Source organism: Phascolarctos cinereus, unplaced genomic scaffold, assembly GCF_003287225.1.
Source record: "Phascolarctos cinereus isolate Bilbo 61053 unplaced genomic scaffold, phaCin_HiC Scaffold_5;HRSCAF=322, whole genome shotgun sequence".
In the NCBI taxonomy this organism is placed as follows: Eukaryota; Metazoa; Chordata; class Mammalia; order Diprotodontia; family Phascolarctidae; genus Phascolarctos; species Phascolarctos cinereus.
The window spans coordinates 247444079-247468228 of NW_027555958.1; the positions used below are offsets into that span (position 1 = coordinate 247444079).

At 44.1% G+C, this 24150-nt stretch overlaps 2 protein-coding genes and 1 pseudogene across 5 annotated transcripts in view; 2 read left to right on the plus strand and 1 right to left on the minus strand.

Annotated features, from left to right (window-relative positions):
- The window catches only part of LOC110199312 (MHC class I-like protein MILL2), a 41069-nt gene extending 37415 nt beyond the window's left edge, over positions 1–3654 (minus strand). For both annotated transcript variants that reach the window (XR_002321972.2, XM_020974100.2), the window contains exon 1: positions 3566–3654. The gene's annotated coding sequence lies outside the window, so the exon portion shown is untranslated. The remainder of the gene's footprint in view (positions 1–3565) is intronic.
- An 18-nt stretch (positions 3655–3672) lies between these two features.
- Positions 3673–22334, plus strand: POU5F1 (POU class 5 homeobox 1). Of its 3 annotated transcripts, XM_020974090.2 has the most exons (6): positions 3673–3761; positions 9033–9181; positions 16967–17087; positions 17399–17529; positions 18290–18451; positions 20371–20828. In XM_020974090.2, exons 4-6 carry the CDS (start codon positions 17461–17463, stop codon positions 20629–20631), a joined length of 492 nt encoding a protein of 163 aa, XP_020829749.1. In that variant the 5' UTR covers positions 3673–3761; positions 9033–9181; positions 16967–17087; positions 17399–17460; the 3' UTR covers positions 20632–20828. The 3 variants fall into 3 exon arrangements, with proteins under 3 accessions (XP_020829749.1, XP_020829748.1, XP_020829747.1); XM_020974089.2 differs by lacking the exon at positions 9033–9181 and having other exon boundaries at positions 3674–3761; XM_020974088.2 differs by lacking the exons at positions 3673–3761; positions 9033–9181 and adding an exon at positions 12575–12978 and having other exon boundaries at positions 20371–22334.
- LOC144457673 (patr class I histocompatibility antigen, B-1 alpha chain-like) lies at positions 4175–8543 on the plus strand (annotated as a pseudogene).
- Positions 22335–24150: the final 1816 nt, after the last annotated feature.

The following is a 24150-nucleotide window of genomic DNA, read 5'->3' on the forward strand; positions in this document are numbered from 1 at the left end:
CGAATGAATTGGATTTAAATGAGGCAGAGTTGCACAAAGTTGTCAGTCTCACTCCAGTCAGTAAAGTCCAGTGGCAAGACAAAAGTCAGCATGGCTGGTGATGGCCCAGGATACAGTGAATGATCTTGATTTCTTGGATGTCTGACCAAGTTCTAATTCACACTGAAGAAACCCAAAGCCCACGTTTCTCTCTGGTAACAGATACACAAATAATAAACAATTTTCTCATAGTTTCCAAATAGTTCTTTGATTTATATGATTGCTCAGCTACAACAATCATATATAAATGAACTATTGGACAATATGCATTCCAAGTATCCTTATTTTCAGTCAGTACTGGCGCCTTGGGGATACTTTCAGTTAGAGTTAGTATATTTATCTCTCAGATTCTCAAAATTGTGTTAACCTGCTTTCCCCACAGTATTACATACAAAATACACAGTATTTTTCTTCCCCTTTTAGTAACTAAAATGTCTATATTTGAAAAGGACAATATTTTACACATGCATTTTAAAGTGCCTCACTGACACTCTATTTCTTTTTTTTTGGGGGGGGGAGGGCAGCTCCAACCTCCATCCTCTCAGAAAAACCCATTGCAACCTTTGTAACAAATACGCATAGTCAAGAAAAACAAAACCACACATTGGGCATATCTGAAAAATTTTCTCAATTTGACCTTTCCCTCTCTGTCAAGAGGTGGGAAGGATGCTTCACCACTGGATTTCTAGAAAGTTGTTCATTTTATTGATTAGAGTTCTTAAGTCTTTCTAAGTTGTTTTTCTTTACAATTTGGTAGTCACAGTCCTAGGGCAGAATCTCCATTGGAACATTGCTTTGCATCTAATGCTGCTGTGTTCATCCTTGCTGTGATTTCCCCCCACCCCCACCCCCGTCTATCCCTTTGCTGTATTGCCATATGCTGGTCTTTGAGCTGAGATGCTCTGTTGCATCTCTGCTACTGCCATTGGCAGGTTCCCACTAAATTATATCTGCCACGTGATCTTTTCTTCATCAGATCTTTTAGGTCAATGCCTCAGTGTTCCAGCATAAATGGAGATGGGTGAGCAAGAAAAATGAGGGAGGGTGGATGGATGGTACTCTAGTTTGGTAAGAATGTAAAATACCTAAAGATTTTGGGATCTTCAATATAGAGCAGTTAATTCAGCCACTGATGGAATAAGATAAAAATGAGTGATTTTGAATTGATTGGATTATACCCACAGTAAAGGAATGAGACAAAGAAGGTAAATCATTATAGGAAATTAGGAAAGAGTTGTCATAGAGGTAAGTGAATTAGGAAAAATTAGCGTAGCCTTAGTTTGTGGGAACCCAGGAAGATTCAGGAGGTCCTCTCAGAAATAAAGAGCCTTTGGAAGATCAGGGGTTACGGAGACTTACTGGGCTAGCATGTTGGGGAGGGGGGTGCATTTCTTAAGAGTCCTCAGGTTTCCAGTTCCTTTGGCCTTAAAGGTCCAGACCTTTTGGCCAGTAGTAAGATGGAGTAGAAGGAGGACCCGGTCATCTCACCCATACTTCTGTTAGGTGTGGCAGGGAGTTGGGGATTGGTGTGGGTGTGCTGTCCCTTACAACAGAAAGAGGAGAATGTAAGATGTAGGCTTTGAATGGAGGTATGGGGGGTAAGAGTGACACGAGAGAAGATACACTATGAAAATGGACTGCAGATAACCACTGGAGGCAGAAAGTAGCCCATTCCAGGAAAACAAATGACCAGATTGCAGCTAACTACCTGCTACAGTTTATGAGAGTAAAAAGGATCCAATCTATAGGTTCTTTTTACCTTTGCTTCTCAAAAAAATGCTGGGGATAATCACACCTCGGTTTAAACCTCAGGTAAGAGGAAAAAATCAGCCTCTGAAGCAAAGCTATTGAATCCTTCAATTGAAAACAGTGCTGCATTTTAACATCTATTTGCATTTTCTATAGAATCTGCTTGTTCTAATAAATCACACAGCCATTAACAGTGAATTGTTGAATACAATTAGTTAGGTGGTCCAAGTTAAGAATGACCAATTAAAAAATGAGGCTCTAGTTAATTAGAAGTTTGTTTTTTGTTTTGTTTTGTTTTTTGGTAGGGGAAACTGTGATGGGTTGGGATGTGGAAGATCCTGAGATGGAGCTAACTTAGAGTTTGGCTGTCTTTTGTTTCAGGTTAAGTTTAGAGGACCACCAATTTAGGGCTAGAAGAAATATTAAGGTCATAATAAATTATAACAAATATTTGTTTTTCAGTCGTGTCCAACTCTTCCTGAGCCCATTTGGAGTTTTCTTGGCAAACATACTAGAGGGGTTTGCCATTTCCTTCTCCAGCTCATTTTATAGATGAGAAACTGAGGCAAACAGAGTGAAATGACTTGCCTAGGGTCACATAGCTAGTAAGTGTCCAAGGTCACATTTGAACTCAGGTCTTCCTGACTCCAGGCCCTTTACTCTATCCACTGCACCACCTAGCTGCCCTAATAATAAATATTAGGATCATAAAATTGGAACAGACCTCAGGTATGATCTGGTTCAATTTACTGATTTTAAACGTGAGGAAAGAGTTTCGTAAGTTAGGATTCTAACTCAGGTCCTTTGACTTCCTCTTTTTGCTTTTATTTGTAGCCCCCAGAGATTAGCACAGATTCTGGCAAGTAAGTGGTTAATAAATATTCGTTGACTGACATCAGGCCTCCACCTCTCCAGAGAGTTAAATTTTTAAAAAATATATAATAAATAATATATAACACATTATATGACAAATTGTAAAACATATGTGTATGTGCACACATATCTCTTGCTCTATACTCGGATTAAATGCACGGGAGCAGGGAAAGTTTGGCTAGACTACCTTTAAGCTCCCACTGGCCTAGAATAAGTTTGTGAAACTATAATGCAGCAACCACCTAGGGCCGAAAGGTGGATAAGCCATATTAGAATCAGGACTTCTAGCTCCTCTTCTTCCACACATAACTACAGCGCAACCCTGGGCCAGTCAATCTTACCGTCCCCGGGAAAATCCCTGGCCTGGTAAATCGCAGAACAGTAGCCAATGTCAATCTGCTCTGATAAAGTGTCCTCACTGAGACCGTGTCCTACACCAAAGAAATCACAAATCTGGAACAAACCTCAAACCCAGCTTTAGGCTGGAGGAAGCCTTAGCCAGGCCTCACCGCCGCGATGGCAGTGTCCCTGGGGGTGGGCGGTAAGCGGTTGCACATCAGGCAACTCTGTTCATTTAAAGCCACCCAAACCCCACAACTAAAATTTTAAAACTGCGCAAGACTGCAGCTTTTCCTAGAGGAAGTTTAAATCCTTTCGGTGCCTCCGAGCGCCGCAGAATCTACGCTTCTGTTCCCTGCACCCCACACTCGGTGAAGGGCAAGACTCTGCCCCGAGGCAGCTTAGATCTCCCAGTATCTAGGGGGTGGGGTGGGTGGAGGGAAATAGGGGAGGTTGGGAAGAGGTGCCGCTCCGGGGCCGGGCAGCTGTTGCCCAATGAGAGGTTCCTGAAGGCGGGATCGACCCTCAATGCCGGAGGCTCTAAGCTATAGCAAGCCAGCCTTACCTGGGCCTCAGGCTCCCCTGGCTCCTGGGCTCAGAAGTTTGAATCGCCCCGGGTTCAAGGAGAGATGGGCGTCCAGACACTCACGTTTCTTCGGGTCTCCTGCCACCACGCTACTATGGGTGTTACTATTATTGTTGGAGCTACTGGTTGTTACTGTTACTGGTGCAGCCGCCGCTGCCCGTGACCGCGGGGACTCGTGAGTGCGGGGGCGCCGTGGGTGTGCCGGGAAAGCTGGAGGTGGCTGGGTCTGCCCGGACTGCACTGCCCCATCCCCCAATTCCGACCTGGGACTCTGGCTCCCGGCCATTTTCAAAGGCTCCACCCTCAGCTATTCCAGAGACCCCTCCAGTTCTCTTTTCCACCCCTCCCCCCTTTTCCACCCTCACGCTGTGTTCCCTTAGGTATCGGGCACCGGGCCTAGATTGTCTCTGGTGAACAGGATGAGCTCTAGAAGGTTCCCCGTAGAAATATTTCTTCGTAGTCTGATTGCAAATCTGACCTGCTGCAGTACAGGACAAGTTTATGGCCAAGATTTATACCATTTTCCCAACTTCAGTATCACACACATAACAGATGCACACCATGTTATGGTTTGGGGAGGAATTCTGAGCCCGAATTTCACTTCAAGATACCCTTTCTCCTAGTTCTGGGTCGCGGTGGGCGAATCCCCTCCAGTCTCTAGACAGATCTGACCCCAGTGTTTCTCCCTCAGCATCTCACCATCTGCGTTATGACTTCACGGTTGTCTCAGCCCAGCCAGGGGCAAATCTCTTTTACTGTGCTGGGGTACCTTGATGGCCAGTCCTTTGTGTGGTGCTGCAATGAGGGCCAGAGAACAGAACCCTGATCTCCCTGGTCCCCGGTGCAAGGGCCCTGGTCTTGGGAGAGGCTGAATAGAAACCTGAAGACCATGGCCCAGTGCCTTATTATCAACCTGAAAAACATTATGGGAACCAGAAAGGTGGTGAGCTGTGGAGGAGTGGAAGATAGAAGCTTTCTCCAAGATTATAAGGCTAAGGTTTTGGGGCAATAGAAATGGTAGTCCATGCTAGATCCTTCCCCCCCCTTTTTTTTTTCACTTGGATCACTTCAGCCTTGTGATGCACTGGGGAGTGGGGAAGGTTCTAGAATCAGAGAGCCAAATTCAAATTCTCTCTTTGCTATTTCTTACCTTTCTTGACCTTGGATGAGTCACTTCAGATTCTCTGCACCTCAGTTTCTTCATCTGTAAAATCAGGGGTTGGACTGGATGACTTTCTGGTATGTAAAATGGTGGTGTTGGACCAAATGGCAAGTGAGGTCCCAGCTCTTGATCTAAAATCTTAGTAACCTTTCTAGCTCTAAATGGATCATTTTATGAACCCTGAGCCCCATTAATGTATGAAATGGAGATAAAGTCCCCAAAGGGACAGGACTTAATGTCATAACTCCCCCCAACCCTTCAGACTTCTTTTCTTCAGAAAAGATATTAGACCCCAAGTCTTAGAGTTGAACTTCAGAGGGTATCTACTCCAATTCATGTAAAAAATAATCTCTATATCATCCCTGACAAGTAGATATGTTGACCTTGAATAATGATTTCCAGTGTGGGGAGCTCCATACCTAAGTGATTGTTAAGAAGTTTTCCTTACATGGAGCTGAAATTGCCATCCCAGCAATCTCCCCCCCCCCCATTACTCGGTATGGAGAATGGGTGGGAGTGTTGGTGGTTAAGCAAACAGACCTAATTCCTTTTCCTCGTGACAGTACTTTAAATACCACATTCCCTCAGTCTGGTCTTCTCTTGGCTAAACATCCACCATTCATTCAGGTGACTCTCTTAGGGAATGATTTAATACCATCACCACCCTGCTTTGACCTCCTCTGTATACAGCTGCTTGTCACAGGACATTAGGGCTTGTCTAGTCCAAACTCCTTAATTTTACAGATAAGGAAACTGAGGCCCTGAGATGTGGTCTGATCAGGACACAGAATATAGCAGGACTTTAACCTTCCCTAGTCTAAGTACTGGGCTTCCATGAACACAGTTTATTCTATTATTATTATTATTAGTCACATCACATTGTTGACTTATTGAACTTTCAGTCTACTGAAAGGCCTTCTCCCCCAACTATTATTAATAAAAATTATTTAATATTTTGCAATCCAGTGAAGTAAGCCAGTATCTTTGAAATACACCTACCTTTGCTCCCAACCCACAATATACCAATCCTGGACTGTAGCTAAGGGAATCCTGGGAAAATAATCATTGGGTGGGAGCGACTCCCTAAATGGGTTTTCTGTTTTAACTGGGTAGGGTCTGGAATGGGGAGATTCCAGGGTCTCACACCTTCCAGGCCATGGCTATGTGTGAGTTCCACAGAAACCAGAGCAGCCCTGGTTTCTGGCGGTATGGCTATAATGGACAGGAATTCATGTCCTTGAATTTAGAGATGCTCAACCTGAGAGAAGCCAAGACAAAGAGGTAAGAGGAAGTCAGGGATTACCAGAGGAGAGCAGGCCCAGATCTGGACCTCTTTGGGCAGACCTGCCTCCACCCTTTTAGGAAATATCTTGAGGTTGGGGTGTTGGCACCACAGAAAACACGTTCCAGGGACTAGGGCTCCTACGTAGCTGATGAACAACTGAACAGAAGAAAAATTGTTCCAGAATCTATTGCAATTATTTTCTGTCCCCCCCCCTTTTTTCTTTTTGGTGAGGCAATCAGGGTTAAGCAACTTGCCCAGGGTCACACACTTAGTAAGTGTTAGGTGTTTGAGATGAGATTTGAACTCAGGTCCTCCTGACTCCAAGGTCAGAGCTCTATCCACTGCACCACCTAGCTGCCCCCCTGTCCACTTTTTGAAGCTCTCAGTCTCTCTAATCACCCCCCAAAAAACCCCAACCTACAGGTCAAAACTCAGCTTTTAAGGAAATTTACACTGCTTACTATCAATCTTGGCTCTCCTTGACCAGGCCTCTCAGCACCATGCTCACATAATATGTTTTTTTTTGTAGGATGCTTGTTCATGTTGATTTTTTCTCTCTCTCTTGCTTTTGGGTCTTGTCTAACATTTTTGATGAGGAGATCCTAAGGGTGAAGAACTGTGTCTCCTTCATTAGACTAGGAGCTCTCTGACTTAGAGAGCAGAAGTCATGTCTCTGTCTCTGTCTCTGTCTCTTTTTATTGATTGCCTCATCTTTGCTTCTTTGGATCTGGAAGATTTTGACTCTGGGAGAGTTTAGTTCAAGGTAGTAACTGATTGATTCATTACTTCTACAGCAAAGCTGTATGTTTAGGGGTCCAGGCTTTGCCTTGGTCATTGAGGTCCAGTAGAACAGAGGGCAAAGGATTTAGGGGATTGAAAATCTGATATCTGACTTGAAGTCTCCCTTTTCTAGTATTGTCAATTTATTAAATATGTGCTGTCAAAGATCCGCCATGATAGGAAATACAGATTCTGGCCTTCTTTCTCTCCATGGTTCCTCCATCAGTGCATGTGACCCACCATGGACCTTAAGTAAGAAGTCAATTCTAAGATGCCAAGCATTCAGTTTCTATCCCCCAGACATCACCCTGACATAGCTTCAGGATGGGAAACCAATGAGCAAGGGGACCCACGAATCTCAATCTGTCCAACCACAAGGGGATAGAACTTATCGGAGCTATGTGAATGTTGAGGTCCCCTCTGGAGAAGAACCCAAACGTGCTTGTCTTATGGAATACCGGGGACTAAATGGAACTTTCACTAGGACCTGGGGTGAGAAGCAGGGGTGAAGGGGTGGGAGAAAGGAAGTCACAGGGGCTCAGCCCTAGTGGGAGAAGGATTAGTGTCCATCAAAGCCATTTTCCCTTTCAGAGCCACACTGGCCTAAACTCCCTCCAGTCTGGATCATTTTGAGATGCCTAGCCTCTGTACTGGTGCTTGGGAGAACTACAAGTGTCTTTATCTGGGGGAGATTGAGAAGAAAGAGAACAGGTTTTAAAACCAAGGAGAATGTTTGAGGGGTGGGTTTGGTTAACTGTCTCTGCTTTCCAGTCATCAGCCTTTGACCTGGGTTTCTGCCACCCCTCTCCAGGTTTTTTTCTTACTGAAGATTCTTAGACTGCTTTTGCCTATTTCCCCCTCTCCCCTGCTAGGAAGAAGCATCTATGTTTGGCTGAGAGTAGGAGACATTATTAATCAGGAGTGGTCCTGCTAGATCCCCAGAGAAGGAGATATCTGGGTTTGGGGGTGGGTGACAGACTATGGCTCTACAATGCCACGTTATTTTATGTCCTTTCCTAATTTACTCCTTATCTTTCCCTTCTTCCCTATTACCTCCCACCAAAGTGGACCAAGGAGATCAACATTCGTCTCTGCCACGTTAGTGAGAGGTAGGGGAAGGTGAAGGGGAGAATCATTATGTCAGAAGCAGAGCTAGAAGAGAACTCATATCAAGGGCAAAAAGAAACCAAGGCCCATAGAGGGAAAGGGACTTGTTGCCCCAGACATGCCAGAGTTGGAATAGGATCCCAGTCTCTCAAGTCCTAGTTTCTTGTTTCTTCCATTATATTGTCTTTTACTAAACAAGATGATTTATGTAAAACACTTTGCAGGGCAGTATATACATTTCTTGTTCTTGGTCTTCTCCTCCTCTTCCTCCTTCTCTTCCTCTTCTTCCTCTTCCTCCTCCTCCTTCTTCACTAGAGAGCTCATGGGGAGAGAAAAGAAAGGGCATGGGGGAGAGGAATGATTTCTCTGATTACATTTCCTTCTTAGTTTTTTTTTTAACCCAGCAATATCTTATCTCTCATCACTTTTTTCCTCTAACCCCTAGACAATAACTGTAGTGCTGATTTTTTTTTGAGGTAAGATGATTGGGGGGGAGGGGAGCACTTGTGGGTCAAAGGATATGTGCTACTGGGTTAGAAGATTAATTCATAGGAAGACAAATCTGAGATGGGCAAGCATAATAAGGTTCTAAGGAGTTCCTCCTAATAGTGGCTGACTTAATTTTATTCCTTTCTCTTGCCTTTCAGACACACTGACAGAAGCTCAAGGGTCAGTAGAGCCAGATTTCCCCACCACTGGTCCTTGGCCCAGCTGGTCTTGTTCTGACCCCAACTTGTTTCCTTCCCATCCCCCATACTGACTTCATACTGTTTCATTCCCTTTGACTGAGGAGTCTGTGGGATCGAAGGGCAAACAGTACACCAGCCTAGGCATTCTTCCCCAAATCAATGTGTCTGTTCCTTTCCATTCCTTGCCACACAATGAATCTGTCAGCTTCTTCTCCCTGAGAGGTTGACTCTAAAGCCTGATGGAGGAAAGGGTGCTCTCTCTCAAGAAGTTGCAAGATGAAATCTCTCTGCTGCCTCTTCCCAACCTTCACTTTGATGGTTTTTTCATCATCTGTGTTGGGATGCTCTGACTTTGTACTTTAATAGAACCTTGCAAGAGAAATTTCTGAGGTCAAGTTTGACTTGTCTTTTCAACTTTTGTAGGGATCCCAGAACAGAGGAGCAAGAGACTGAGGGTTCTAGCTCTGTGGATTGAAATCCTCCTATGTCCTGATACCTCCTGAAAGATCCAGAACCCCTACCAAGGAGAACCCCCTAGACTTTGGGGGGGATGACTCTCCACTCCAGGTTTGGTATGATCTATGGAGAAGGGACATCTGGGACTTCACTTTAGTGTTTCTTGAGAGTACTGTATTCCTAGGGTTACTCTGTCTTCATATCTCTTCAACAGTCCAGAGACCTGGGTGACTTCCCTTTTTCTTTAGCTATGGGAACTTCAAAGATTTGGATCACAATCCATCCATTTGGGCCATTGTCCATGCCCTCCTTTAAGATTGCCCAACAGTGGACAGAGGGTCCACTCAACTTTTATTTTTTTTGGGAGGGAGTTATTATTCTAGAGGTCTCAATGGTGTATAGACCTCAATGGGACACACACAAGGATCTAGCTCTGTCTCATGAATATTGGTACCCATGTACCCTCTTCCAGATACAGTAATGTGATGAATTAAGAAGGCATCAGTTGTCATCTGAAAAGCTGAAGGGTTTGTGGGAGAGAGGTGGCTTCTGGAGATATTGGAGAATAGGGATATAGAGACCTATAGGCAAAGGTGTCCATCATGGACTTGGGCTCTCTGAGCAGAGAAGCACATAGCATAGTGAAATGTGGTGAACATAGAGTCAGAAGACCTGGGCTTCTTGCCTTGGCTCAAGTACTTACTGGCTTACTACTGAGCCAGCCAATTAACCTCTCTGTGCTTCAGTTTCCTAGTCTCTATTCTGAGGCTAGCACTACTTGCTCTTGTTACCAAAGATGCTTTTTGTGAGGCTCAAATGCAGCTATGCATAAAGTGATTTTAGCATAATACACCTGTGAGTATTTGTAGTATAGGGCAAAGAATCCTAGCCTGCTAGGCTAGAAGTCATGGCATAGAGGTTCTCCACCCCACCCCATCTCATTTTCTTTCATCTGTGAAAATTCTAAGATTCCTTCCAAGTCCTATCATAATTATGTAATCAGTTATTGTGAACTTCTAGGGGCAGGGAGTTGAATATTTTCTGTTATAAAGGTAAGGGTCTTGACTGAGACTTGATCTCCTCCCCATGGGGGTCCCCCTCCCTTCCCTTTCCTTCTCTACTGGAAGACAGATCTGCAGACTGCAGGACTGATGCATGACAAAGGGGTTTAGATGGCTGAGGGTGAAAGGGAGGTGAGGATGGCTGGGGAGGGGCCCCAGCTCCTTCCCCTGCTAGGATTCTTCCACTAACCCCTTTCCTCCATACTTTCATCCTAAGACCTATAAAGGAGAGGAAAGGTGAGGTGAATATGGCTCCATCTTCATAACTCCCCTAATAACCTCCAGAGGCAAGTTACATCCCAATCTTCAGCCCAAGAGTAGCTAAACACTTTACTAAAACAAGATTTAGGGAGAGAGCTGCACACCCAGGTATGTATAAGTTTGTAATCAGAGGAGACAGCCAGCTGTGTGTACATATATTGGGGAGAAAGGAGGCTGCATAACCAGGGAAATACCTGTCTGTATACAAACCAGGGACCCAGGTGGCTCACATCCAGAGATATTCATGAGCTTATGCACCATGAAGGGACACATAAGAGACCTTTACAAGTACCCAGAAACAAATGCAGAGACAAACATGAAGACACTGACAGGAGACTCTGATACCCTCTAGGCAATAGAAGTCCCCACAGGCCAACCTATAACCCCAGACAGACACAGGGGAGACACAAATACACAAGTGCTGGAGATTCATGTATTCCCCAACACCCAGGGAGAAACAGATACAAGAGCCAAGATACAAGCTGGAGTCTGACCAACAGTACAGGGCTTTAGTGGAAAAAAGCAGGCCCCTCCTCAGCAAAAAAAAAAAAAATTAGTGTCTTGTCTATGATAGATAATAAGCATTTCACTTGAAAATTTGAATTTTGAAGTTAATTGTCCTCAATTTGACAATTTGTAGTCCCCCTCCCCCATTTTTTCTTCTCTGGGCCCAAAACTCATTCGCACAAAAGTGTAAATGACCCATAATGATTTAATAATGTGTGAGCTCTCCTTGAGGAGTTAACCCAGGCTTGTGCCAAAGGAATTACATTCTAAGTGTGGATTCTATCTGGTGGAATATTTCAAGAGGGAGGGAGGTTACTTTCCATTGATTAAAAATGTCAACTTTTCCTTTTGAGCTTCAGCAGAAGCTATCACCTCCAAAGCACATCAAGAACCTTAGGTGAAATTTCATGAAAGAGGAGTCTGACGTGCATAGATGAAAGAAGCCAGAGCCCCTTATGGAAAGATGAAGCCTCCTATATCCCTGGCCCCTGAACTTCTTAATTACCTGGCAAGCAAACAAAAAAACAAATCAGCTTGTCCCTGGAGTAGAAGAATATTAAACTGACCTAACAGCTAATGATGTCCTTTTAAAGGAAAAAGAATAAGAAACAAAAGGAGGACTTTGGGCTCTCTGAAATGGAAGAGGTGGAGAGAAAGGGCAAAAAGAACATTGAAGAGGAGAGGGCTTGGACCCTTGGGTATCTGGGGGGTGGGGAGAAAAGGCAGAGAAGTGGGAGAGAGCTGGACAATTGTGTCTGTGTCCTGGAGGGAGATTCAGGGTATGGGGGTAGTGGAAGCTGGGGGGCAGGAAGCTGGCCCCAGGGGAGCCATCAGGACTCATTGAAGGGCTGAGCACTTGTTTAGGGTTAGAGCTGCCTCCTCAGGGGATCGGGATTGTCCAGCCAAAGCTATTGTCCTCCCTTCCCCCACCCCTTCCCCAGCCAGCCCCTTTGAACCTGACTCCGGAGATTCCCTCCCCCCCCCCAATAGCCTGGGGCTGGATATCTGGACAAGAGAGGTAAAGAAGGCGGAACTGGGGTGGGGTGTCAGACATTTGGGTCCCTGAGGGGGAAGAGCAGACTGGGACGCATTTGGCTGGGTATCTGAGGGGAATTGGATGAGGATCTGTGAGCCCCAGAGAAGCTGATGCCCATGCTCTGTTCCAGAGTAGAGGATTGGGGGTGAGAGGAATGGAGTGACATCTAGGGTACTGAGAGAAGGTGACACTTGGGGGAGGGCAGTCCCATGGCTAGGGAGCAGGTAGACATTTAATCCATGAATTAACTAGAAGATACCTACTTGCCTGGGTACCCGAGAGGTAGTCAGTTAATAGGGGAACCTGGGTCCCTGAATGAAGGATGCAGTTACAGGGGAAACGAAGTCTGACTTTTTGACCGCATCTCTGAAGAAGAGAAACAACTGTGTGGGGTGGGAAGGGGACAAGATACAGTTCAGAGGAAATATTGGTCTAGAAGAAGAGAAACACGAAGAAAATCTATTGGGAGACCCTAATGAATGAATAGGAAGGCAACTGAGCTGTGTAGGTGACCTTAAGAGTCTGACTCTGCTCCTGCCTCAGTTTCTCCCCCTCCCCCTACCTGGGGCGGGGGCAAGGGCGGGGCCAGAGGTCAAGGCCGGGGTGGGAGGGATTGTGGAGGGAGGGGTTGGATTGTCCCCTTTGCTCTCAGTCCTTAAAACCCCGGGTCGGGGTGCCCTGCTTCCGCATGGCCGGACACCTGGCTCCTGAATATTTCTCGCCACCCCCGGGCGGTGGCGGGGCCGGAGGGTCAGAGCCTACGTGGAATTGGCCCGGCTTTCAAGGCCCACCGGGTGGGGCTGGAACAGGGCCGGGACCCGACGGGTGGGGAATGGCCCCGTACCACCCCTTGTACGATATGTGGGGAGGGGGCGTCTACTGTGAACCTCAGCCCAATGTGGGAGTGATGGCTCAGCCTGCTCAGGAGATCGCAGTCCCCGACGGCGATGCAGGACCCGGGGTAGAGAGCCCTTCCGAAGGCAGCTCCCCAGAGCCCCGCGCCACTGGTCGAGTCACCAAGATTGAGCCGGTGGAGAGTGGAGACGAGGTGAGACTGGTGATGAGGAAAGGTAGGATGCAGAGATCCCCGAGGGAATGGAAAGGCTAGGAGTTTAGCTATCTGGGTAAAGTCTGGGCAGGAGGAGATCGGGGACACCTGAGCTCAAAAGGCCAGAAAGGAACCCACCATCTTCTGGCATCTGGAAAAGGAGCTCCGGGCGCGGACATGGGGGGCCCTGAAAATTACTCAGCTGGGAAGTGGGGAGGTAGAATAAGATTCCAAGGTCTTTAGAGGGACTAGAAGGCCCTCTAGACTAGAAGGGACTGAAGGAAACTTGGGACAAGATGCCTGAAGCTAGAGGCGGGGAGGAAGAAGGATGAGTGCTGGATTGCTGGAGGGATCCTGATGCCTGTGTACTCTTTGATTAGGCTGTTTCTGTCACTTTGTGGGTCCATCCGGATGTTCTATGGCCCTTTTTTAGTTTGTACCCAAATAATTGTGCATTTCTCCTACCACCCTACCTTATCCCCTATCCCTTCTTCCCTCTCACTTCCCTTTGCAGTCTACTGCAGAGACTGGGTTGGGTGGTGGTGTATCGCAGTTTGCGGCCTCGGGCTTAGCCATTTTATCTGGTCAGATTGATAGAGCACCCATTCTCCTAAGGTATTGTTCCCTGGAAATGGTGGGTGGGACTGTCCCATATCTTATTTTGGGTGGAGAACCTAGATCTCTGAGGTTGGTGTGGATGCTAGTTTTGGGGAGAGTTTGTCGCTGGATATAAAATGTAGTTGAGTGGCTGTGGGGGCCTTTTGTTTCTGGGAGGTAATGACTAGCTCTGCCCTCATCACTGTCTGCAAATTGTTTAACTTCTGGGTATCAGTTTCCTTATCTGTAAAACAAGTGCTTTGAAATAAATTATTTCTAAAGTCACTTAACAGCTCTTAGGATTGTATGAAATATGTAATCCAAACATTCATGGATTCACCAACTATGGGTTCCCTCAACTTGGGGGGGGCTGCAAATGTTGAACAAACATGTGTGAGATCCTACTGAGCTAAGCTCTTGGAAATAGGAGGATGGAATTAAGCATAAGATGTGACCTCAAGCATACAGTTACCTCCATTGGTAGGTGAGACCAGGATGGATATGAAATGAAAGACATAAATATTAAGTTCAGATAAAGTGCTGTGAGAAATTTTAAAAGGGAACAGGAAGTGCATAATAGAGAAGGTGGGACTTACTTGGTGGGGACTAGTTAGGTCTTGAAGGAAGGGAAGAATTTCTTAAGGCAGAAGGAGTTTGGGTGAATTCATTCCAGATATGCAGGAAACTAAGAGACAACTTAAGTATTCCAGTTTGGCTGGAATGTAAGGGGAGGGGGGATGAGACTACAGGCTGAAGTTAGGAGTGAGGGTCCTTGAGTGCCAGGATTAGGAATGTATATTGCATTGAATGGACAATAGGGGAGTCTTTGAGGGCTTTGGAACAATGGAGTAACCTGATGAGAGCCGACTGGATTATTTTGACAGGAACTGTGAATGATGAACTGACTTCTAGATGAAGAAGTCAGGGAAGAAGGAAAGTGCTCACTTGGGTGGTGGAGTGGGGGTAGAGAGGAGACTGGACAGAGAATACAAAGGACATTCCCTGTTCTCAAGGTATCTGCTATCTAGTTGGAGAGACCAAGTCTAGTCATTTAATGAAAACAATAAAGTCAACCTTATAGGACTATTTTGTACCCTCAAAGGATTTTGGAAAGAAGGAAGATGGAGAGGGTTTTATGGAGTTAGGTTAGAGCTGAGCTAGGCTTTACCAAAGATTTGGATGGGGGAGGGTTGGGGCATCCTTGCTGAAATAGCCTGAGCAAGATATCAAAGGAGGAGTTAATGTGAGGTGTATAAAAGAGGGATGTCTTACTGGAGTGGTGGGAAATGTTGTTGGGTAGGTAGGTAGGATTGTGGAAAATCTTAAAAATGCCCAGCCAAGGACTTGGTGTTACATATAGAAAGTGGGTGAGGAGGGATGTATGTATGTATGTAAAGTAGTAATGATTAGAATGCTGTTTTAGGAAAATTATTCTGGCCTCAGCATGCAAGATCGGTTGTAGAAGGATGAAGACTTGGAACCAGTTATTGTAGTCATTATTATTATATGTTGCATATGTAATGCATACATAACAGGTAATGATTTTATTGCAACTTGGCTGAAAAGTTTCATCTTGGTCACTCTTCCCTATGTTCAGATTCCTTTCTCATTACTCATCCTATCCTTGCTGTCTTAGAGGACAAGGAAGGAGATCTCTTCCCCATGGCTGACACCCCTTAGTACTTGATTATTATCTCACATATTTCTAGGGTCATTCCCTCTGGCATTTTCAATCTCCACCTTTGCACTTGCTTCTTCCTTTCTACCTACAAAGCTATCAGATCTCTTCTTGCCTATGAACAGTGTTTCATATGTTCACTATCTACACCAAGGCTCTTCACTAAAACACATTGCATGCTGGCCGTTCCACCCCAACAAGCTGTTTTCTCATCATTCTATTGAAATAAAATTCTCCAGTCATCAATAACTTCTAGAATGCCCAACTTTCCTCCTCATCCTTCTTAATAAGCTTTGTTTTTGTCTTGTATCCTCAGTACAATACCTTAATAAATATTTGTTGAAATTGAACTCAACCTGGCAGCTAGGTGGCAGTAGTGGAGCGCCAGGCACCTGAGTCAGGAAGACCAGACAAGTTTATTTTCTGAGCGACCTTACTTAGCCTCTGTCTGCCTGAAATATAAAGAAATTCTGGTCTACTCCCAGCTTTTCAACTGTCACCTGGGTGACTTCAAACATTTTCATTCTCTCACGTGTTCTCACATCTCAACTTTGCTGTAATATCTAATTGCCTATGGGACATTTCTTCTCCCCCCCCCCCCCCATGTTCCCTCTGGTGCTTTGAATTGCTGCATGTCAAAAATAGATCATATCCTTTTTTTCCTATCCCTAGACTATTCTTCTTTATATGACTTCCCAAGTTGTGTTAATCGTCCTGCTATTCCCTCTCTTTCACTTCTTTACATCCAGGTACCATGTCTGGAATTATTCTTTCTATTTCTGCTATTAGGGCCCAAGGATAGACCCTATTTAGCTTTCATCTGGACTGTTGCAATAGACTGTTGCCTGATCTTCTCAACTCCAATCTCCTTGAACAAATCTTCCTTGTTCCCGTCCCGTGTATCTGGCTCTAACCTGCCTTTCCAGCCTCACTCTTACTCCATTCCAGCTAAACTGGACTATTTTCTGTTCTAAAATGGTCCCTGTTCTTTTTCATCTCCATGCTTTTGTTTGAACCTTTTTTTCCTCTTCTGCCTGGAATTTTCTCCCCCATGTTTAAATGTTGAATGGATGGAGAAAAAGCAAACTGGTACAGCAGAGAGTGTGGTGCTGGATTTGGAGTCAGAGGGCCTGGGTTGGATCTCACCTCCGGAGGCTAACTTCGTGAGGGTCCCCTCACACCTCTGGGCCTTGTTTGTAAAATGAGGGGACTCGGCCTAGATGATTTCTAAGGTTCCTCTCAGCTCTAAATCTGTGATTCTGTGATCTTTCAAACCTTTCCCTGGTTTTCTTGCCCACTTCCAAGATAGGGAAAAATAGTCTTCATCCTCTGAACTTCCAAAGTATTCAGTAAGCACTCTTGGCACTTAAACAAATCCTGCTTTGTGTTGTGGTTTTATCTGTATATTGCTCTTCCCTTAGGTTGTATTCCTTAAGGACAGACTGTGTTATTTGATCTTCCTGCCCCCAATAATACATGGTTATTAATAAAATGATATGAAATGAATGAATAAGCAGCATTTGGTGACAGATGGCACATTAACCCAGGTGTTTTTTACATAATAGGCATTTAATAAGTGTTGAGTGAATGCATATAGGTGATTAAAGAAAGGGGTTTTCCCCATCAGTTTCAGATCTGGGGTGAGTGCTATCTCCTATTTGCTTGGGTCTTTTTTTTCTGTTCTTCTGAAATCCCCTGTTCATGCTTCCACAGCAGCCACAGGAGACCCCTTCCCCAGAGGAGCTGGAGCAGTTTGCCAAGGAGCTGAAGCGGAAGAGGATCACTCTGGGTTATACCCAGGCTGATGTGGGCATCACCCTGGGGGCTCTCTTTGGTGGGTCCTTTTCTATACATTTCACCCAGAGGACTTCTTTCTCCACTGCCTCATTTGTGACCAGGGACAGAACTTCCTGAATCCATCCCTACCTTAGGTGGGGGGAGCTAGATTCTGGGGGTCCTAAAGGTGGGGGGGGGGACAGGGCAGGGAGGAGTTATGGGACTGTAGGGGAAATAAGGATTTGGGGTCTACAGTGAAGGTAGAAATAGAAGGTTGGATACCAGAGTCCCTGAGGGGAATAGGGGGCCTTAGGCCTACCTTCATTATAGTGCTCCCCCAGCACCAATTCATCCTTCTCCAAACTCCAGGCAAGGTTTTTAGCCAGACCACCATCTGTCGCTTTGAGGCACTGCAGCTCAGCTTCAAGAACATGTGTAAGCTCCGGCCTTTGCTACAGAAGTGGCTAGAAGCTGCAGATGACAATGACCACCTTCAGGAGGTAAGGGGCAGAACTGAGGGGTGGTGGGGTGGGTGTGGAGGTGGAATAAGCCTGAAGAAGAGTGGATCATTTATTTCTCTTTTAACTCATTAATATAGTGCTTAAAGGTTTATAAAGCTCTTTCCTTACAAAGCAACCCTGTGAAGTGGGTAGTGCCAATATTATCCCCATTTCACAGACAAGAAAGATAATGGCTTGGAGACTTGTTTGCAGGCACTGTAGTAAGTATCCTAACCAGTCTTTGAACCTAGGTCTCCTGAATCCAAATCTGTTTACCATTTTTTCTACCATACCCATGTACTTTTGCTTTTTGGTGAGGTGATCAGGGTTAAGTGACTTGCCCAACCGAGGTCACACAGCTGGTAAGTGTTAAGTGTCTGAGGCTGGCTTTGAGCTCAGGTCCTCCTGACTCCAAGGCCAGAGCTCTGTTCACTGTGCCATCTAGCTGCCCCTACCCATGTACTTTTAAACTCAGTGTGTGCCAGTTTCCTTCTCTTTTTATTTCCACCAATCCATACCCCTAACACCGAACACCCAGTTTCAGTCTGTCACCTCAGCTTTCCTATCTGTAAAATGGAAATAATAAGACTGCTATTCTCACTCAATGTGAACTGATATTACTGATAATACATGTGTTATTACTGCTTTTACCACTATGGTAGAAGTTTGTTGTTCAGAACATTTATCCTTCCAGAAGAGAAAACTCAATTTATGTTGACTTTTTTTTTTTTGGTTGTTTTTCCATCCTTTCTTACCTCAGCTGTGCAAAGCTGAGACAGTCCTCCAACAAGCCAGAAAGAGGAAGCGTACAAGCATTGAGAACGGAGTTCGGGGAAACTTGGAAACCATGTTTCTCCAGTGCCCCAAGCCCACACTTCAGCAGATCAGCAATATTGCTGAGGAGCTGGGACTTGAGAAAGATGTAAGTGCTGCTAACTCTTCCTTAAGAACCTGGAGATTCCCACCGCCTTTGTGGTTTTGTTCTGAACTCGCCTTTCCATTCTTCCTTCACTGATTCTTTACCATCTCTTTCCCTCATCTCTGACTTCCTGAACCTTTTCACCCTGACCTCCCATCACTGCCACCCATCCATTAATGAATCCATGGATACTCTACGAAGCCTGTCAATCAAAGCCACCCCTTCCTACCTTTTGGTAGCTGGTAGCCCAAGGAAGAAAGCTAGAGGTGACCAACTTCAAATGACTCCTAGAAATATTAGAGAAAGGAGGTTGAAGTCTATGCCAAAGAATCATACATCTCTAGCTGTAGAAAGGACCTTGGGGACAAGCTAATCTGACCTCTTCTTACCAAGGAAGAAAACGAGGGATTGGAGCAGTGGACTGACTTGTCCCAGTTCACCCAGTGGCAGAGCTGAAACAGACCCAGTCTCCTGATGCCTGGTCCAGTGAGGGCTCTTGACATTAAACCAAGTTCTGAGGTCCTTTCCAACTCTTAACATTCTATAGTACCATAACCGGCCAAATATAGGTACTTGTTAGGCACTTACTTTGCCAGGATTATTTTAAGGCACTATTAGTAAGGATACTATTAGTATCCCACAGGTAGTGGGATAGGGTCAGTGAGGGATTGAAGGTAGAGCAGATACATGGACAGAGAGTCTTAGAGAGAGGCTTAGAATCTAGTTGAGGAGATAAGCTAAAACCTATGAAACAATGAAAAATATATGTAAGTATGATTGCATTGAGTGTTTAAGTCTTATGGTTAAAAACAATGAGTTGTGTTTGGGCGCGAGTGGGAAGTCAGGAAAGATTGCATAGTGGAAGTGGAGATTTTAAAGTGGGCTATTTTATTTATTTATTTATTTTGTTTTTAAAGTGGGCTCTTAAAAAAAAGGTTGGGTATATTCATGATGCAGCTAGGTGGCCCAGTGGATAGAGCACTGGACTTGGAATCAGGAAGATCTCATCTCATTTGAACTTGTGTTCAAATCCAGCCTTGGATACTTAAAAGCTCTGTGACCCTAGGCAAGTCACTTAAAACCCTCTTGCCAAGAAAACCGGTCTGTAAGAATCGGAACCAACTGAAATGACTCAACAGATTGATGATAAACAAGGAAGGATAAAAAAGGCAAATAGGACAAAGTCACGGAGGCATGCAATGTTTCTGCAGTAGATGAAGGCAAGCAGTACAAAATAAGGAGTTATTGTCGATGAAAGGCATGACATTATGGGTAAAAGGAATGTTTGGAGGAAGATTATCCTGGTTTCATGATGGGGATTAGAGAAAGATAGTAGACACAGGAGGTAGGAAAGTGGGCTCTCTGGGGTAAAAATAACAAGGTAATGGCAGCCTAGTTGAATGTATGTGAGAGAAATTACAAAGGAAGAATTATTCAGCTCTTGGGTGGGATATAGAAGGAAAGGGATGAATATAAGATGATGGCTTGAATTTAGGACCATCATAATTCTACTGACATAAATAGGGAAGTCCAGAGGCTGCATTTAAGGGGTGGTAAAAGAAATGATGAGGTGATGACAATACATAATGTACGTGATGAATTTGAGGCAATAATAGAGACACAGGACATGCTGTAATGCTTCCATAACTTCTTTCCTCTGAGGAATAGCTATTTCCTTCTATGATCACTGAGCTATCTCTGCCTTAAGCCCGGCCCTTCTCTCAAGATCCCCATTCTTCACTGAAGGAAAGGGTGAAGAGGGGTCACCCACAGGCCTAACCAGTATCCCCAAGGTATTTCATCCTTCCTTCAATTGTCTTCAGACTTGTCCTCTTTTCCCCAATCATCCATTGCATAAGCACGTCTCTTACTCAACAGTTTTCTCTTTCTCTCTCTTACTTATTCTCTCTTCCTATTTCTAGGTTGTCCGAGTTTGGTTCTGTAACCGGCGTCAGAAGGGGAAGCGTAGCAATAGCAACTCGCCCCGAGAAGATTTTGAGGCAGCTGGCTCCTTCCCTGGGGCACCTATGCCTTTCCCCCTAGCTCCAGGCCCTCCATTCAGTCATCCCAGTTATGGGGGCCCTCATTTCACCACTCTCTATTCCCCAGCTCCTTTCACAGAGGGGGATGCATTTTCCTCTCTCCCTGTTACCCCTCTGGGCTCTACCATGCATTCAAGCTGAAGGGCTTAGCCGATCCTTGGGTGGAGGAGGTGAGAGACTAGAGATGAAGAACCCAACAAATAATTGTTTTAAGGTCTAGGAGCTAGACGATTGAGCTCTCTATATCCTGGGAGTATTTAGGGACAGGGAAGGATGGGATCAATATTTCAGAGATTCATAAACAGATTTTTTGAGGGGAATGGGTGGGAGGGAAGTTGGGAAGTTTGTTGTTTGTTAGTTCTGCATCTCTTTCATCTCCCAACTCTTAAATAAAGCAATCTAAAAAGCAAGTATAATCGAATCAAAGCCCTTCAAATATTTAAAGACCTGTCTTGGGTCTCCCCTATGTCTCTTTCAGATTAAACATTCCTAGTTGCTTCAACCATTCATTAGGTAATATCTAGCATTTATGCAGCACTTTCAGGTCTGCAAAGAGCTTTTTGATTTATTATCTTATTTTGATCCTCACAACAACCCGGTAAGGTAGTTGCTGTTGTTATTCCATGTTACAGAGAGGAAACTGAGGCAAGAGAAGTTAAATGATTTGCTCTGGGTATCTTGGGGTAGAATTCAAATTTGGGTCATCCTGACACTATATAGTCATTAAGTTGCCTGTGCCATATAACATGATCTTCATGTATTTCATCCTCTTGGTCCAAATACAATGGAGTACCACAAACTGAACATTATATACTAGATTTGGTGTGACTAGCAGCACAAAGCTTGCTAGGTTGCCACCAGTGCAGTGGATTAGAGTGCTGGGCCTGGAGCTAGGAAGACCCGAGTTCAAATGTGGCCTCAGATACTTGCTAGCTATGTGACACTGGGCAAGTCATTTAACCTCTGTTTGCCTCAGTTTCTTCATTTATAAAATGGGAGTAATAATAGCACCTACCTCCCAAGGTTGCTGTGAGGATCAAGTGAGATCATATTTGTAAAGTGTTTAGCATGGTGCCTGGCACTGTTTAATGTTAACTAAGGTTGTATGGTGGCTTTTTTTCCCCCTCCTGTTGCATTCATATAATTGGTTTATATTGAGTTTTGTAGGTTGATAAGATGCCCAAATCTTTTCCATAACATTTGTCCTTTGGTCCAGAACTTTGAAGTTGAATTTTTCTTAACCCAGGTGTAGCACTTACTCTTACAGAATTCAGATCACCTAGGATTCAGAGCCTGGGGGGAGGTCAACCTCACTTTCCTATAACCAATCAGTTGCCAACTCTTAAAATAAATTATATATCTTTGCTGCACCATTACAGTAGGATTATTGGATCATGGATCTAGATCTGGAAGGTTCTTTTAGACATCTGGTATGGTGCCTCCCCTCCCCCACCCATTTTTAATCTATCCTCCATGCACAAAGACCATCTAATTGTAGGCAAGCTACTTAACCTACCAGAGTGATGTTACTAAGGCACAGGTATGTCATTCCTTGCTCTCCCTATTAATTCTAGGGTCAAATACAAACTGCAGTAGCATTGAAATTCCTTTATAATCTGATTTTAGCCTTAAAACTTGCCACTATGATCCAGCCAGATTAGCTTTCTTGTTCTCTGACCATACAACATGCCATCTCCTACTTCTATGCATTTTCATATGCTTTTCTCACACTCCTCCCCCTTGATTTTTTGAATCTCTAGTTTCAAAGCTTAGCTGAAACTTCCTCTATATAATAAGACCTTTCCTGATTTCTACTAGGTGCTTTAGGAAGGAATCAAGTATGAAGTGTGTCAAGAGAAAACAGTATGCTTTGATCTACGTTCAGACTATAGTTCTTTATAGCATTTTCCATCATGAAACTTCTGGAATTTAGACATTCTATTTTGAATATATTATGTAAAATGGAAGGACTTTTTGCCTTTGTCCAATGCAAAAGATTTATTAGGAAATCACACTGATTGAACATTAGAGTCCTAGCCCTGGCCCCAGTTGTGCTTGTAGGGGAGGTAGAGTATGAAAAAGAATAAATGGCGAAAGGCAGCTGGATTGGATGAAAGGTATAAAGAGGAGACCTGTGACAGGTTTTGAGGGTATGGAGGGATACAAAGTATCTAAAGGTGTGGGTACAGATACCAGAGTCCTGGGAAAAAAACTTAAGCCCAATAAAGAGGACATTAATACCTACTGGCCTATATCCCTACTCTGCCAGCTATACAAAACAACTTGTGTTTTCTGTACATGAATCAAGGGCATTCTTACTGAGGGAAAAGTAAAGATGAATAGTCTGTTGCAAGCAATAATCAATACACCATATCTTTACCATTTCACAATTAACTGAATTACAGGATCACTATATTCAAATGGATACAGTAGTGTAAAAATATCAAAACATTGCCTTATAAGCTCTTTTTCAATAAGAGAATTTCAAAATTCCCTGAAAGATACAACTGTTCAACAATGCTTGTTTGCCACTGCGGTGGGTGGAGGAGGTGCAGCAGAAAGTCCCACGTTGAAGAGGAATTCTCTGGATACTGAGTTCCTCTAGAGGGTGCTCTTGGTAGATGGCTTTGTTCTCAACCTCAAAATATTGCAAATATTCTAAGCCTAGTGGAAAATTAATAGTAACTCAAAACATTGGCTTTTACCTTAACCGAAAAGATCAAGTGGCTAGATCAAGAATGTCTGTTGTCAAATTACAATGTTCACTTGTATGTACCGTTGCAAGGCAAGCAAAGACCTGGGTTTTTTTGTATTTTTTTATTATACCAACATTCTTCTAATGTTACTGCAGGGCAATGAGATGAATACAATGGACTGTAGGATTAAAAGTGAATATAATGCAAAAGGTGATGAAGAGGCCAGGTGGATGAGAGTAGGCTGAAGCATAACCAAAGAGAAACTCCAAGGAGTAAAAGACCTCAAAGAATTATATGATGGAAACAGAAGATGGACAAAGGATAACAGGTGGAGCCAGTGCTCCACTTGGTATCCCTGAAATAAGTGGACTCTCTTGTAAAGGACTAAAGGGAACACGTTAAAAGAGTCACATAATATGGGCAGTGTTGGAGAGAATTTCTAGATTTATGGGATTGCAGATCCATTTTATTTTTAAAAATTATTTATATGCTTTTATGTATACATATGGCCTCCCCTTAAAGAATATAAACTTGAGGGTGGGGACTCTTTCATTTATGTCTTTGTAACCTCTGAGGTTGACACAGCCAATAAATGCTTGTGGATTGATTATCCACAAGGCTACAGTGGAAGGGACAGATGAAAAGGGTTTAGGCTCAGATCTTGCCTGTGACCTTGAGCAAATAAGTTACCACCTTCTAGGCTTCAGTTTTGCTATCTGTAAAATAAGATTTGGATTCGCTAATTTCTAAATTTTCTTCCATGCTGTAAATGTTTAACACTTGATTCTCTGAAAGACAAAAGATTACACACGATACACTTTTAAGTTTAATCTGCATCGATACACTTTTAAGTTTAATCTGCATCGTTGACGTTTTCTCTCTCACTTAAGTTTAGACAATCAGCAAAACAATAAGATATATCAGGCCTTGCTGTTAATTTCTGAAGTGTAAATGCACACACTGA